The following is a 17004-nucleotide window of genomic DNA, read 5'->3' as shown; positions in this document are numbered from 1 at the left end:
TTGATTGTGAGAATGTCTTTCCCTCAATCACACAAACAGTGACAATCGTGCTTTTAGCAGTGCTTTATTGACAGAAGCAGGATGTAACACTTGGCTCACTGGCCGAGAACAGATTTTAGCCCCAGAGGAAGGATCTTGTAGGAATCTGTGGCACTGTGAGATCTGACTTTTGGAGATAGAAAAAGAGACTTTTGTACTTCAGGGCAATGGAACCCACTGCCAACTCCATTTCTGGCCTGGGGCCTCAAGGTTTCTTCAGGTCCAGGATCCATAGCCATTAACCTTAGCATGACTTCCCAGTCCCATGCATCTGGGAACCTGGGGTAAAAGCTAGATACCAGAAGGCAGCTGAGGTGGGTAAGCTCATGGTACCCAGTGAACTCATACTGCCAATCCTGAGAAGTAAGCTTGACTCTCAGAGTGAAGCCAGTGAAAGCATCAGCAAGAAGTGGGACTATATGGAGAAAGGGCTGCTCCTCCTGGATGCTTCTGACTGTCCTGTCCCCAAGGAAGGAGCCTTGGACAGACTTCTGTGGAAATAAGTAGAAATGATTGAAAATGTAGCCAGCCAACAAATCTGGAAATGAAGCAGTCTGAGTGTCTGACTTTCACCCAAATCCTAGATCTTGGAGTTGACCAACAGCAACACCAGTGGTCACCCCTTAGGAAATTTTCTCCTATTCATTCAGAGTGTGACCCTCAGTTCCTTCCCTCTTCCAGAAGCCTGGGGCCTCGGCTCACTAGCAGAGGGGAAAAGTCCAAACTCTCTTTACCTGCACGGTCCTCATCTGTCTCTCCAGGCTGAGAGGTTCAGCTGGGGGATACTCGAACAATTCACAAAATCCCTTGGGTAGGTATTGGCCCTGAAGATGCGCTGGGGGATAGTGTTAATGCCGCTGTTGTCACAAATAATCCGAGATAAGGAGACTCTGCTCAAGGCCTGGCGCTGGCTCTCAGTGAAGACACCTTGATTCTCCCACCAGAACCTTCAAAGTAAGTGGTTGTGGTCAGGTGAGGTGGAAGGGAACAACCACACAAAATCCCAAAGGCAGCAGGGATGGAGGAGGGAAATTTGTTCTTGGATGGAATGCCCATCTAAGGGCCAGAATTGCTGTTTGGGCTTAACCTGGTCTTTCTGGTTTAAAAGAAATGAGGCCCATCAATTGCTCTCATTCCTCTAATTTTGGGGTGAAAGTTTTGGTATTCTCTTACCTCTTCCCTTATTGTTTGTTTTTTTGGCTGAGGCAATTGGGGTTAAGTGACTTGCCCAGGGTCACACAACTAGGAAGTATTAAGTGAAGACAGATTTGAAGTCAGGTCCTCCTGACTTTAGAGCTGGTGCTCTATCCACTGCACCACCTAATTTCCCCCTCTTCCTTTAAACAAAGAGCACTCACCTATCTCCATCTCTTGCCCTTCTAAACTGATTCTCAAAAAGACAGGCCAAGAGAGGTCCTACTCTGCCCCCAGGCAAAAGGGGCTCAGCAACAGCTCCAACCCAGATGTCAATGTTATCAGGAGTCCCATACAGACGCATGAACTTGGTTGCCAGATTGGTGTTCCTCAGAACGTTGGCAAGTTCGGACAAATTTCGAGGTTGGGAAAGCCCACAGAAGCGTCTCCAAGCATTGTACCCTAGAAGCAAAAAGGGAATAGTTCCAGTCTCACCTCTTTATCTCTCACCAAGCTTCACTCTCAGAAGTTATGGTCATCCAACTCTGGGCTTGAATACAGAGTTCCCTGCCTTTCAGTACTAACTTCATTATTTTGCACAAGTCTGCTAGTCTTGTTAAATTCTATGCAATAAGATGCATAAATTTCAATACCTGCTTATGTAATCACAATGTATGATTATGTTCACCTGACCCATAGCTGTGTGCCTAATGACCATTATGCTGCAAGGTAATTGGACATAAAGGATAATGTAGGTGAGAAGAGTCAAAAGTTTTGCAACTCTAGAATCATAGACTTAATGCAAGAGATTTATCTGATGCAATATCCTAATTTTTATTACTGAAAGACTGTAGGCTTGCCCACTGTTACACATACTGGCAGAGCTAAACTGTAAAAGCAGGCCTCTAATGCCAGATCACTTTCCCCACACTGTATTAAGCTATGGATATCTCTGTTGATAATTTGACTAATTGAATCTAAGAAGTTGAGCTCTCAAAGGTCAAAGTCCAGCAGAGCCCACTCAGGAAAGGAGTTGGCTTGGCCAGGCTTGGATCCAGTGTTCATCTTGGGCAACTCTCAGAGTACACAACCTGGGGCCAAGATTACTATATGAGCTACAGCTCAGGACCTAAAAAACAAAAGAATGAAGCCCTGACTGGCCAGAGGAGACCACAGAGACTACAGGAATGGAGATTAGAAAAATTGTGAGAGGAGGGGAAGCTGGAAGAAGTGGGAAACAACGGAGGTCCCCTCCTAAGTCTAAAGCTCAAGAGGACCCAAACAGCTACCTCTCTCCATTTCTCCAACATAGGCCACTGATAAGATGGATGGAGAACATCCTCCCCCCACCTTGTCTCTTTGTCTCTATCTGCTTGTCTCTCTTTCCCTCCCTTCTTCCCTTCTTTCCTTCCTCACAGGGAGGAATGCTGGAGCTCAGTAAGCTACCCCTATGTCATTACTAGCCAGAGGTTTGACCCACTATTTACCCCTTGTGCATTTTGGAAAGAATTATGGATCAAGCCCCTTGATGTTAAAACGCTTTAAGCAACCTGAGTTAGGAAGTACTCAAGGTCAAGTAGAACATTGCTGGTAAGTAGAATACAGATCTGAGGGGAGAGCTTTTGCTTGAACTAACCCAGATGCCAAAGCTTCTCCCATCCTGTGATTGCCTTTTGAATCCCAATATGAACATAAGGATAGTCCAGTCCTCTTACCTGGGAGACCATGGTCCCGGCTGCGTTGCATGTTGAGAGCAGCCAAGTCCAGCCCAATGCGCCTGAACTGTCTGAATAACTTGTCCCTGAGTTCATCCACCAGGATCTCATTTTGGCGGTTCAGTTTGGCTGGATTGGCTATGAGGCCTCGGAGAATGGGGTCAATTCCACCTGGGAGAGATCAAGAACTGAATGGAACTGATGTTTACTTCTGGGGGTAGCAGTGTGCAGAGGGACCTCAGTAGGATCTGTAGCCATGGTAACCCAAAAACCTCACCCATCAGTCTAGCAAACTTTCATGGGGGATGGGGGTGGGGTGGTTAGCCAGTGGAGGGCAACGGTACATACCTCCACTGGTGTTCAGGGAAACCTTGTCTGTCCTCTCAAAAGAGGTCTACGTGATCCATTGAATCTTGCCCATCCCCAACTGCCCCCTTGAGCAGAAATCTCCAGTAATCATAATTACCTTCGTTCACAACCCTCCAGCTGGCAAAAAAGACAGTGCTAAGAGGCACACGAGAATTGGGTCCTAAGGACTGGTACTGGTTGCCCAAGCGGAACATGAAGGGCTGGATCAGAGTGTGACCAAAACGGAAGGCCAAAGTGAAAACATTAGCGACACGAGGATCCACTTGAGGAGAGTAGCCCCTGTAGGAACCCAGAGTTCTGGCAGCCCTCGCCTCACCCAGAACCAGGGGGAGGAAATCTCTGTAGGTTATGATCTAGAAGAGAAGACAACCAGAGGAATAATCTTCCATTTCCTATACCCAGAATTCATTTGTTCATGTGTTCAATGTTTTTCATTCAACAAGCATTTAAAAACCTACTATGTACATCTGAGTCACTGTTCTAAGAGCTAGGAATAGAAAAACACAAAACTGCCCCTGGCTTCAAAAAACTTACACTCTTATGGAAGGAAACAGGGTGTACACTGATAAGCAAATAACAAATATTTATATACAAAATAAATGCCAAAAAATATCCTGAGAGGATCAATGAGAGAGAGCATTTGAACAGAACCTTGAAGGAGGTAGGGATATTAAGAGACTGACATGAGTGAGAGCATTCCTAGGAGAAATGGGGAGTTGCCATAACTTGTTAAACAGGGAAGGGGCAGGGTCACACCCATACTTTGGGAATATTATTTTGGCAATGGTGTGCAGAATGGATTGGAGAGTGGGGAAACAAAGCCAAGGATGTCAAGAGGCTATCACATAGCATTGCCAAAAGTAATAAGAAAGGAAAATGACAAATGTGGAATATGAGAAAACAGGCACATTGTGTGAATTGGATAGTAATTCTGGAAAACACTTTGGAACTGTGTTCCTAAGTCACTAAACTGCCTATTTTTGACTCAGTGATACCAATACCAGGCTTATTCCCCACGGAGATCAAAGAAAGGAGAAAAAGACATATTATATATATATATATATATCTATATATATCAGTTCTTTTTATGGTGGTAAGGAAATGGTAACTAAAGAGGGTATCTATCATTGAGGAATAACTAAACATAATTGAATATAATTGAATACTATTGTGCCATAAAAAATGACAAACAGGATGGTTTCAAAACAAAATGGGAAGACTTATATGAACTGATATAAAATGAAGCAGAGCCAGGTTAATTTATACAATAAAAGCTGTGAAGACAAACAACTTTGAAAGTTTTAAGAACACTTCAGTACAATGACCAACCACACAGAGGGCTGATGATGAATACTATTCACTTTTCACGTGCAAAAGCAGACACGTTTTTGGATATGGTCAATGCAGGAATTTTTTTTTTTGCTCGATAATATAAATTAGGACTTTTTTTCTTTTTCATGATGGGGAAGGGAAGTGACAACAAAAAATAATGCTTATTAACTTTTTTAAAAAAAGTAAAATAAAAGTTACATTAAAATGAATGGCACTGAGGTCTTGAACTGATTGTAGATTATAATGCCCTCGACAGAAATGAGGGAAGTGGCAAGAAGAGTGGAATTTAGAAAAATTTAAACAATTTGAACTATTTTTTCCCATTTGTATAGTACTTTCTTTTTTTCAAAGTAATCTCCACACCTATAATTAATTTCTTGTTATTTCCAATCCTGGGAAGGATTTATCTTCCATGGAGAAAAGATCCCATAGTGAAATTAAGAGGAGATATGAGTCTAGGACTCAAGGTTTTCTGGCTCCTAATACAAGATTTTTGTACTACTTTTACCATTTGTACCCAATTAGGTGGTTACATGTATTCCACTCTGGGAATGATGGTGGTCACTCAACAGTACTTACCTGGACAATGGCTCCAATAATCTTCCGAGCTTCCTGGTACAGTCTCTCTCCACTCCACTGAGGATTTAGTTGTTTCAACTCCCTAGCCAGCCGGTTGTGCTCCCGCACAAAGACGGTATGGATTGCTGTTAGCTTTGGGGTTTCACTTGCTCGACTGTCACCTTGGAAAATCCCAAATTCAAATGACCGTCAGATCCCTCCCAAGAACATTCACTGCCTAATGGAGGCCCTTTGTTTAAACCTGCTGTGTGATCTCAGGCAAGCTCCTATCTCTCTGAGACTTTATTTCTCCAGCTTATTTCTCTCACTATTCTTTCCGTCAAACCCTGGGGGTCTGAAAGGAGAGAGTAAATTTCTAAGGGCAAGTTTATACTCAGTGAGCTCAGGGCTGGGTCCTAAGAGGTTTAACAAGTGTTTGGCTCTGTGTATTCCTGCAAAATCTAATAGTCTAGATTCTGGAAGAAAAACATGTAACTTGTGAGAATGACTGGCACTTAGGTGCACAATTAGGAGAAATTGTAATGAAAATGGCCATGAATTAGTTTTGAAGCCTTGATTCTTGACTGTGAAGTCCCAGTAAATTATCATTTGCCTCCAATTGCTATACAATAGTCTTATGCTTTTCTCAAACTTGTAACTTGATGTCTTCATTCTGTACTCTTCAGTAACAAGGGCAAAAAACAGAGATGGACAAAAATAAATATATAGTCTATATCTTTGTAAGATGGAGAAGGAAATGAGTCATAGATTAATATATTAGTTCCTTAAATTTTTTTTTTTTTGCTATGAAATGGGACTATTTTTATAACTAAGTTCTAGGGACAGTAGTCATAACTTAGCAAATAAACAGAACTTCAATAAATCTGTACTTTTTTTCTCTGGCAGGGACATTATCTTCTGTCCCTTTAGCCATAATATATACAAAATAGAGTTATATAGCATTAAGAATGTGAAACTATCTCATCCAATTCTCTGTTTTATATATGAGGAAAATGACATGAAATTAATTTCCCAAGCTCACATAGGAAAATACAATGCCAGAATTTGCCCCCATGTCCCCTGATTCCAGACCCAGGGTTTTTTCTGACACACTATACTTGCTTTTATATATCATACTGAAAGACATCAAAGATTTGAGTGACATGACTGGAACCTATAGGATAACCACACTGATAAAATAGCATGCATTTTCTCCCTGTGACCCTAAAGGTCTAGCAATTCCTTACAAGAGTTGTTCCCAAGCCCTTCCTCTTAAACCCATGTGCCTGACCTGCCAGGAAACAGGGAATTTGAGCATTTCGATTGGTGAGCTTGCAAGGGTCTTCTTCTAGGTTGTCAAAAGGCAGAAGTTCCCTCCCATTGTCTTGGAATCGTGTGTTGACAGCCATCAGCCCCAGTTGATTGGATGTGTTCCTGAGTCGGGTAGCAAGGGCATCTTCACTACCATATACCATGCTGGCATCCACAAAGGAGGTAAGTGCATTGATCTGATTGAGGACACAGTTCCTCTTGGCACAGGCAGGTACAGAGCGGGCAAAAGGGATACAGTCCCTCCGGTTAGTAATCCGAGGGTCATTTGGTGGGATCTGTAGAAAGAAGAAGGTGGATAGAACTAGAGTCTGCCTTCACTCCCAACAGAGGATTCAATCTCTCTGTTGTCTCTTAAAAACCCAGCTTAAAACTTAGCTCCTCTAAGATGACTGTCCTTACTAACTCAATTCTTACTCTTCTCAAAGAACATTAGAACCAGAAGCTAAATCCAGTCCAACCCTTTCATTTAAAAAAAAACTTAAAGCTAGAGAAATAAAATGACTTAGTAGTGGGGTTCCAAGAGGCAGTAGAACAGAGTAGAAAGATTTGTTATATAGAGAGATGGAAAAGTTCTGGATTCTTGTCTCTGACACTTAACTATGACTTGGCAAATTTCCTTTCTGAGCCTTAGGTTCTTTATATGTAAAATGGGATTGATGATGCCTGTTGTAGTTCATTTTCTTCTCTCTCTCTCTCTCTCTCTCTCTCTCTCTCTCTCTCTCTCTCTCTCTCTCTCTCTCTCTCTCTCTCTAATATTGCACATATATACATGGATAAATTGTTAATCCTGAAGATTCATCTTCTTAGTTCAGATCTGATCTCAGATACTTACTAGCTGTGTGACCCTGAGCAAGTCACTTAACTCTGTTTATATCAAGTTTCCTCATCAGTAAAATAAGCTGGAAAAGGAATTGGCAAACCACTTCAGTATCTCTGCCAAGAAAATCCCAAATGGGGTCAAACAACCCAAATGACTGTACTACAAAATATTCTATTTATTCTTTTGTATTAGGCTGTGAAATCCTTGAGAATCAGGACTATTTCTTGCCTTTCTTTGTATCCCTAACATATAATTGGTATTTAATAAATGCTTGTTGAGTTGAGCTGCTTCCACCTCTGAAAATCTTGTATTTCCCACAAAATCCAATTAAGCTACACCTTTTCTATGAAGCTTTTTGTATCTTCTAGCTACTATTGCTCCTCACCTCCCCAAATTTATTTATTTTTTATTTTATTTTCTATATACTCAATTATGCATATTTATATTGATATATTTTGTATTAACTATATTTTTCCTTGAGGCAAGGGATACTCTCATTTTTATGACTCTCTGTACTCTCATTGAATAGTGCTTAGCATGATGCCTGGCACTGAGTTTGACTGATTGAATGGATCATAGACTATGTTAAATTATTCCCTCCCTGTTCCATCTTTTTCTCTTGTTTCCCAAACCAGACTATAAACTCCATCAGAAAAAAGTCTATGTCTTATTTTTTTTAGCAACTCCAGCTCTGTAAAGGCCTCATATAGTACATAGTATAGCCTATAGCTAGGCCTTACATTGCATTATCTCTTTTTCCTCAAGAATCATACCTGGATAGGGAAACAAGGAAGTATCCGGGCACAGCTCTTCTCACAGTCAATCCCCCTCATAAAAGCCACCCTGGCTTGAGACTCTGGGCTGAAATCCAAGTCATGGTCAATGAACTGACCCCACTGCATGAACATGAGTGCCCTCTCCTGGTCCAAGGTGATCCTTCCCTCAGGGAAGCGGACAATCTGGTTGGAGACATCTCGGACCTGTTCAGAAAAATCCAGTTAGTACAATGGAGTTGAAGATTTGTCCAGAATCTACCAATATTTAAGGGAGGACCTATGTGAAATACAAAAAAATGGATTCCTTGATCTTGAGTTCATGAATCTTTGCCTTGACCCCAGAGCTATAACCAGAGTAGAGCAAGTAGGGTGAAGTCCTATATGTGTCTGAATTTAGAGGGTACCCCGTTGGTCCCAAAGCAATAAGGATAATTAGTACTACCAAGACTTGGGATTCAGTAATGAATACTGTTTGTCCACTGCCCTGTTCCCTTTTGAACTCCACTCTCTAGGGTCTGAGGAAATTAGAACTAGGCTTCCCTCTTCAGCTCCAACACTCTAGATACTTCCATACAACCCAAAGCCTTAAGGGGGACAAGGATGCTGTTGATCAGGAAGAGAGAAAGGTAGGTGAAAAGATATGTTGCTGTCCTCATTATTAGCAAGAATGAATATTTAAAATAGGAAGCTATTGTCTAGGGCAGCTGAGTGGCCAGAAGATAGAGTGCTGGGCCTGAAGTCAGGAAGATTGACTTTCCTGAGTTTAAATCTTGCTTCATATAATTACTAGCTATATGACCCTGGACAAATCATTTAACCCTGTTAACCTATTTCCTCATCTGTAAAATGAATTGGAGGAAGAAATGCCAAGCACTCAAGTATCTTTGCCAAGAAAACTCCAAATAGAGTCATGAAGAGTCAGACAAAACTGAAAAATAAGGCCCAACAGCACTGCCCTGTTTCTCTTTTCCCTTTCACGGGTGACTTCAGAAAAAGTCATCTCTGTTTCCTGCTTCCTCTTCTCATTGACTTTTTAACCTTTGCCTTGTGACCTTATTCCTTGACTGAAACTGGTCCTCCACATAGCTTTCCTGGATCTCTGAATTACTAACACCGATCCTCATTTTTCTTGACTTTTTAATGATATTGTGGGTCACTCTTGTACACTCGCTCTTCTCTTAGTTTTTGGTTCCTCCTAGTCCATCTCTAGCATGTTTTATCACTCCTTTTTAGCATCCTCTGCGGAGTCCCCCTAATCCTAGCTATAACTCGAGGCTCTGTCACAGATTCTCTTATTTCTCTATACCCTCTTTCAATGTGGCCTCATCAGTAACCTTCCTTTGAAGGTGACTTCCCAAAGTCACCCTTTGCCTGTGACTCCCAGATCTTCCCATCCAGCTCCGATCCCTCTCCCAAGTTCTAGAACTGCACTACCAAGATCAAGACATCATCAACTGCAGGATACCCCACTGGCATGTTAGATGCTGCTGATTACTTTCTCACCTATGTCACTAAATTTAAAATATAAGCTCCTTGAGGAGAGGGACTTTTTTCATTTTTGACTTTACATACTTAACGCTAGTAAGTAGTTCATCAATGCTTATTGAATTCAAATGAATTTGATTAGATTGCATTATATTAGAATCAAAATTGCTAGATGAGCCACAGGGCTGAGTTCTTTTCTTCCATGTCCTAGCAGGTCTGTCTTCCCCACTTGAAAGTGATTTTTTTTTTTTTTTGCCTCTTGCCACAGGTGCAAAAATTTCTAATTATCAGCTGTGCTCACCACGCTCCTGTTCCAGGAAGCAGCTTCCATTCACTATATTTTGTTTTCCTTTCTGTCTCTACTTCTCTTGTCCTGGAGACAGTCTTTTTAGTCATTGTCCTTTACACCATAGGCCAACAGATAACAGAGATTCCCAGACTCATCTATCCCAGGCTCAAATATTTCATAGTTGTGTGACCCTGAGCAAATCACTTACGCTCTCCCAGCCTCAGTGTTATCATCTATAAAATGGAGATAATAATATCACCTGTCTTCAAGGGTTATTGAGAGGCTCCAATGAGATAATATTTATATTTTAAAAAGCATTTTGCCAACTTTAAATACCTCTATAAATTCTGGTTATTTTTGTATTGCTAGATGGGTCTCTGAAGGGGAAAAGAAAAGAGGAAATAAATGGAGTGGAATCCTTTGCCTGGTCCTGAACCTATCAGGTGTTCAGGAAAAGAAGTTAAGTCTTGCAGGGTTAAGAAGGCTTTAGCTGCCCTCCAGCCTTACCAGTGGGAGAATGAAGCCATTCCTTCTCCTTCCAGGGGTCCAACCAAAAGGGAGAGAGAATCTGTCCTCATATTCTGCAGGCAGCAATCGGGTCAATGGTTGGTTAGATGCTCCCAACAAAGTATTCCTCCTGGAAACAATAATGTATGTATATATATACATGCATGCATGCACACATGACCATATATATGTCCATGTAGGTGTGTTTATATGTGTATGCATGTATGTGTTTATGTATGTATTTTGAATGGACAAGTGATCAAGAGGGAAAGGGAGGAAGAGAAAAGGTAAAAGGTCAGAAGGAGAGCCAACAATTTGGGAAAAGAGAGTTCTTAGGGAGAGAATGCATAAAACATTTGTTAAGTATTTACTATGTACTAAGCTATGTGCTAAGTGCTTTGCAATTTTTATCTCTTTTAATCCTTATAACAACTCTGGGAGATAAATGTATTATTATCCCCATTTTACAGATGAGGAAACTGAGGCAATAAAAGTTAGTTGACTAGCCCAGGGTCACATAGTCAAGAAGTGTCTATGGTCACATTTTAATTCAGGTCTTCAGGCTCAATGCTTTGTATACTATGATGCCACCTAGCTGTTCCATATAATAAAATATATCAAGACCATCCCTGCCCTGGAGAAGCTTCCAGTCTAATAGATCCAAAAGGGAACTGGAAAAGCTCTTGATAGTGCAGTCCCTGCTAGTCCCTCCCCTTCCTTACCTGTTATTACATTTCCCAGTAATGGTGCGGAATCTACTGTTTTGATCACATTTCACTTCTTCCTCTTGAGAGGCACAACCACTGATGTTGGACAGCAGGTCCAGCTGGGATGGGGTCAGCACATCTGGGAAGGACAGGGAGAGAAGGGGCTGAAGGGAAGGGAGACTATTTCCTTCTTTCCCACCCAATCAATCTTTTCCTTAGTTCTCCCAATACCAGCTTCAACTTCTTGGGACTCCTGGCTCTAGACTTCACATTGAGGTAATTAATGGATGGGGAAAGCCCATGAACTCCAAGAGGGGAGAGGAGAGGTTGGACTGGACCAGGGCAGCACCTGTAAAGTTGAAGGCTCCTGGGTACTGGGGCTGAAGTTTCTCCTCCAGCAGATTCAGGGCCACATGCATGTACTCAGCAGCTTTTATAGTCATTCTGGTTCCAGCTGCTGGTCGCTTAAAGTAGGCTAGGAGGTCCATGGGGTTCGCATTTCCATTCTGAAGTCTCCGTTTTATGCTAAGGCAGAGGATGAGGAGGGGATAAACATTTTTAAATAATCATATATTTTTATTTTTTGAAATACATGCAAAGATAGTTTTCAACATTCAACTTTGCAAAACCTTTTATTCTAAATTTTTCTTTTTCCCTCACCTAGACAGTGAGTAATCTAATACAGGTTAAATGTGAGAAAAATCAGATCGAAAGGGAAAAAATGAGAAAGAAAAACCAAGCAAACAATAAAAGAGGTGAACATGTGCTCCACGTTTAACCCCCATAGTCCTTTCTCTGGATGCAAATGGCTCTGTCCATCACAACTCTATTGGAATTGCCCTGAATCACTTCATTGATGAAAAGAGCCAAGTCTATCACAGGGGGAATAAACATTTATTAAGCAACTACTCTGTGCCAAGTGCTTTACAGTCAAATCCCCACAATCACTGGTGTGAGGAGGTGTTATTATTATCCCCATTCTGTAGTTGAGAAAACTGAGGCAGTCTTGTCTCATTTAAACCTTACAACAACCCTGGGAGATAAGTGCTCTTATTATCCCCATTTTACAGAAGAGGAAACTGAGGCCAAAAAAAAAGTTAGTTGATTGACCCAAGGTCATATAGCCAAAAAGTATCTAAGGTTAAATATATGAATTCAGCTTTTCCTGATTTGTCCAGGGTCACACAGCTAGTATGTGTCTGAGACCAGATTTGAATTCAGGTCTTCTCATAGGCTCCATCCAGGCAGGGAGAAGATGAAGGGAGAGAACAGGGGCAGCAGACAACAGGGATCTGTGCAACATTCAAGGACTAGGGAGAGGAGTATAAACAGACATATATGGACAAAGTCAGGCACTTTCTGTTCCAGTTTGTTTGTTTGTTTGTTTTCCAAATACAAGTAGAATTCACATATTCAAGAAGACATCCTGTCTGGAAGAAGGGAGATGGACAGCTTGGACCATAGTTTAACATCTGTTTTTTTGACTCTTCCTCTTTCCCTCTCTCCCCTCTCCCCATCCTCTTCCTCTTCTCTTCCTGTCTGAGTCCAATTATTGTGCACTGTATTATATTATTCACCTTTCCCGGGTCTGTTTGTAGGCCCTGTCCACTAGTCGCTTTGCATCTTCCAAGCAGCTCACCAGCACTGAAGTTTCTACTTTACTAGCGACTGCTGTCCAGAGAATAAAGGGAGAAGAGGAGGAGTCAGGTCACATGGATCATCAGCCCTCCCCTTTGGGGTTTAGATTCTTCATCTTGGCCTTGGGATCTTGCCTCCCTTTCTTCCCCAAGGTAATGTGAGACATACAGTAGGAAAAGTCCCCTCCTTCATCTCTCTCCCTCCCAACCCCGTTCTGGTGCCCAAGTGACTAATTACCAGGGGAGGTAGTGTTCTCTGAGGTCTGGGACAGAGTCAGCATGGCCAGGAGCCCCACAAGGGGCAGAAGCAGTTTCATATCTGAAAGAGACCCCCATTCTAGGATCAGAGGTCTCATTTAAGAAGATCAAATAAGCAAGAGACCATAAACTATAAGGGATTTTTAAAATCACCAATTTTACAAATGAGTAGATTTGTAGGCCAAGAAAGCCCAAGGTCACAGAGCAGAGCTGGGACTTTGACCCTTGCCTTACCATTTAAAATCCAGCCTTCCTTCCACACTCCCACCCACCATCTCTCCCTTTCTCCTTACCTGGACACTTGTCAGTTTCACTTTAAGGGCTTACTAAGGAACTACTTCCACTCTGCAAAGTTAGAAAATGATAAAAAGGAGAAAAAAGTTAAATGATTATTTTGATGAACATTAGGACATTTCTCCTAATTATAAATTTCAATGGGATTCTGAGTTTGGAACATTAAAAAACAAAACAAAAAGGGAAAGGCAAATGATTCACCTATGATCTTATAGCTCCTGTGTTACTTTTACATGATTACATATTATTACATATTATATTATAATGTGACACTATGTTGCTTTTACACAACTACATAGTATTACATATTATATTATTTTATATAATTATATATTATTACATGTTGTGTAATATTGCTTATTATGTTACTTTTATAAGATTACATATTATCTTAGTAATAATAACAATGAGGCAGTTAGATGGTACAGTGGATAGAGCATAGGGCTATCACGAAGACTTGAGATAAAGTCTGGCCTCAGACACTTACTACCACTGTGAACCTGGGCATCTTAATAGTTTCCTCATCTGTAAAATGAGCTGGAGAAGGAAATGGCAAACCATTACAGTGTCTTTGCCAAGAAAACTCCAAATGGGATCACAAAGTCAGATATAACTGAAATAACTCTACAACAACAATAACGATAATACAACTCTTTGCAATCATAATATACTTTAAGGTTTATAAAATACTTCATACACATTATCTCATTTGTTCTTAACTGTCACCTTGTGACATTGAGTGCGAATTTTATTATTCCCTACTTAACAGATGAACAAATTGAAGCTCTTTGGGATAAATGATTTCATTAGTTAGGATCATTCAAAAGAGCAAATATTCACATCCAGGTCTCCCAACTGGGTTCTTACCAATATGTCCAGGGTCCTGCCAAAAGAACTGTCAGTCACTTCATTCTCAGAGAAAGCATCCCCTCTTCTGTCCTAACTCCAAATTCCCTTCAGAAAAATAAGGTTTCCATAACTTACCTTCCATCGGCTCCTTCTTGAAAGAGCCTCTTGACAGGGATTTTTAAATCATCTAGGTTGGGGTGGGAGTGGGTGAGGAGATTCTGGGTGGAGCCAAGGAAGCCCCTCCTTTTGAGGTGGAGCTCTGGTCCTTTCTTTTCTCGAGGTTTCTCTGGGATTGTTGTCTGGTCCCAACCCCCTGTTCTCAGGCCTACTAGGTTCATACAATTGGAGCTAGAAGGGTCCCTAGAAAGCATCCAAGCCTCCCACTTCCTTTTATAGTGGTGAAATTAAGGCACAAAGATATTTAAATGACTTACTTAAGATCACCCAAGTAATGAGAAGAACTGAATTTGGACTCCAAGTTTTCTGAAGTAATATCCACTGCTCTCTCCATTGCGTTTTCCAGCCCTGTTGATGATGCCTCTATTTACCTCCCTTTCTGCCTCTCCTTCACAACTCAGGATCATGAATCTCCTTGTTTATTCTAGCGTCAGCTTCCTCCCAGGAAATTAACAGCTGGAGGCAGTCAGCTCTTGAGGAGACAAAACTTGGGGAGCTGGAGAATAGAATTCTGGGGAGAAGAGAAACTTGGTCTTATATCCTCACTTCCCCTTGGACATATATTTCTGATTCATTTTTCATGACAACCTGGAAAATATCCCTGATACGAGAGCCAAATCTAAGGAGGGGCCACTGGGGCTTTGACCCAGAATCCTGATGTAGGCGAGATTTTTCCTTGAAGCTTAAGTAGACTCCAGTGTATTCACTGGATTCCAGGATCCAGAATCTCCAGGGTTCAGTGAGATGAGGAAAAGGTGAGCATAGGGTTCATTGGTGAGTTAGATATAATCCTGGGCAGTGGGGCAGTTGAGTTCCTGGTGCAACCCAGGACAAAGGACAAGTTGGCAAGCAGCATTCTGACCATAGTCTCCCAGAAGAGAAGGGTCTGGGATCCTCCAAAGACAGGGGCTTGACCTCACCTGGTCAACACGGGAAACCTCACCCGGCCCGGACACAGAAAGGATTGACAGATGGATAGCTCTTTCTCGATTCTCCCACAGGGAAAAAATGAAGTGCCTGGAATGAGTAGTAAGCTAAGAAAGGGATCTCTGAGACACAATCTATGTTTCCATAGCCTCCTCAAACTGAATTTGCCCTAGTTATCAGCTTTATCTACCCATTCCTTTCCAAACCCTCCCCCCTCCACATTCAACTAGCCTTCTCAGCCTCTCTCTTGAAACAGCCACTTCTGCAACCCACTTTCACAAGAAACGTTCAACTGGGTAAAGCATATACTAATCTTATTTTTTTTCTCCAGCACTTAGGCCCTTCTTTTCTCCAACTCCTAAAGTTGGAGATTGGGGTAGAGAGTAACCTTTTAGCCCCCCACATAAAAACAGGAAAATTGAATGATGATCTGATATTAACTCACTGTCCAGCTAAGGAAATTAGACAGCCCCAAAGGTTAAAAGGTCAGAAAATGGTAGAATCATAGAAAGGCCATAGAATGGCCTGCTCAGGACTTCATTTCTAAGGATTTCAAAGCTCACATTCAGCTCTCTTCAACAGGAGGATGTTTCAAAGGAGAAGAATGTCCCTATCTGGAGGTTATGGTGATGCAGGATAAATAAGCTTCAATGAATAATCAGATGCCCAGGGTCTAATTCCAGTTTTATCACTGACATTTTTCTTTTTGTCCTTTTCTTTATTTTTATTTCAGTTTTTTATTGATATCATTTATGTTTACCTCAGAATTATTTTTTTAATATATCTCTCCTTTTCCTGCCCACTGAGCCATCCCTTATAATGACGAATTAAAAAAAAAGAAAAAAGAAAGAAAAGAAAAGATGGTTCAGTAAAACTAACTGAAAATTTGTAAGTTAATAAGTAAGTTAGTAAAACTAACCAGTCTATCAGCTCTTTGATGGTATACACATTATTCCCAACTCATAATCTTCCACTTCTGGAAAGAAAGACACTCAGTTTTGTTCATATTTTTTGTCCTTTCGTTGTTCTACTTTGTGGTAATCACTGTATAGATTATTTTTCTGATTTACCATATTTCTCTCTGCATCAGTTCATAATAAGTCTTCCATGTTTCTCTGGATTCTTCACAAGTCATTGTTTCTTATGGCAAAATAACATTCCAGTGAGCCAAGCCAAGATGGCGGAGAAGGCACATGCTCTTTAAGCTTCTCTCTTGCCCTCACTACCAATCTTTGAATTTAGCTTCAAAAATAGTGCTTGACTGGTGAAATTCATGAAGATTAAAGGTGCAATGACTTACCAGCTGAAGATAATCTGGAAGACCAGCAAAACAGGTTTGTCTAAAGTGCCAGAATAGACCAGCAGCAAGCAAGGAAATAGGAAAGTTTGGCTTCCTGAGCTGACCAGGGACAGGGGTAGCCTCTGTGACTAGAAGAGCAGTGGAAACGACCCTGCCATAGGCTGACTGCTTTGCCTTGATTGTAAAACAGGGGACCAGCACAGAGGTTAGAGTCGGAGGTACCCTGTACTCTAAAAATGCCAGAACTGTACCCCCGCCCCCAAACCAGAAGTGACTCAGCATAGACCAGCACAACAGTGCAGCCGCACACTGAAGCACAGCCAGGGCAGCAGCAAATCTACACAGCAGGGGGTGCAGCCTGGGGCTGCCTCTAATCTGCACAGTGTGGGGCTCAGCCTGGGGTTTTAATGTATGTAAATTTATCCAATTAAACTCAGTTCAAGCCCCACCCATTGTTCCCTTGTTCCCCTATTCTAACCCTCACCCCACATTGTTTGGT

General features: G+C 41.5%; 1 protein-coding gene across 3 annotated transcripts; it reads right to left on the bottom strand.

Moving 5' to 3' along the window:
• Nucleotides 1–48: 48 nt before the first annotated feature.
• EPX (eosinophil peroxidase) lies at nt 49–14257 on the bottom strand. Of its 3 annotated transcripts, none has more exons than XM_074261889.1 (15): nt 14237–14257; nt 13252–13303; nt 12939–13019; nt 12641–12734; nt 11413–11588; nt 11079–11202; nt 10357–10486; nt 8073–8279; nt 6439–6754; nt 5169–5329; nt 3355–3610; nt 2889–3059; nt 1398–1635; nt 774–986; nt 49–530 (listed from the first exon to the last, which is right to left on the bottom strand). In XM_074261889.1, the coding sequence occupies exons 3-14, from the start codon at nt 13015–13017 to the stop codon at nt 785–787; spliced, it is 2154 nt and encodes a 717-aa protein (XP_074117990.1). In that variant the 5' UTR covers nt 13018–13019; nt 13252–13303; nt 14237–14257; the 3' UTR covers nt 49–530; nt 774–784. The 3 variants fall into 3 exon arrangements, with proteins under 3 accessions (XP_074117990.1, XP_074117991.1, XP_074117992.1); XM_074261890.1 differs by having other exon boundaries at nt 14120–14255; XM_074261891.1 differs by having other exon boundaries at nt 12641–12731; nt 14120–14255.
• Nucleotides 14258–17004: the final 2747 nt, after the last annotated feature.

This window comes from Sminthopsis crassicaudata, chromosome 4 (genome assembly GCF_048593235.1).
Source record: "Sminthopsis crassicaudata isolate SCR6 chromosome 4, ASM4859323v1, whole genome shotgun sequence".
In the NCBI taxonomy this organism is placed as follows: domain Eukaryota; kingdom Metazoa; phylum Chordata; class Mammalia; order Dasyuromorphia; family Dasyuridae; genus Sminthopsis; species Sminthopsis crassicaudata.
Note: the sequence above shows the minus strand (reverse complement) of the source record. Positions and strands in the feature narration are given on the sequence as shown.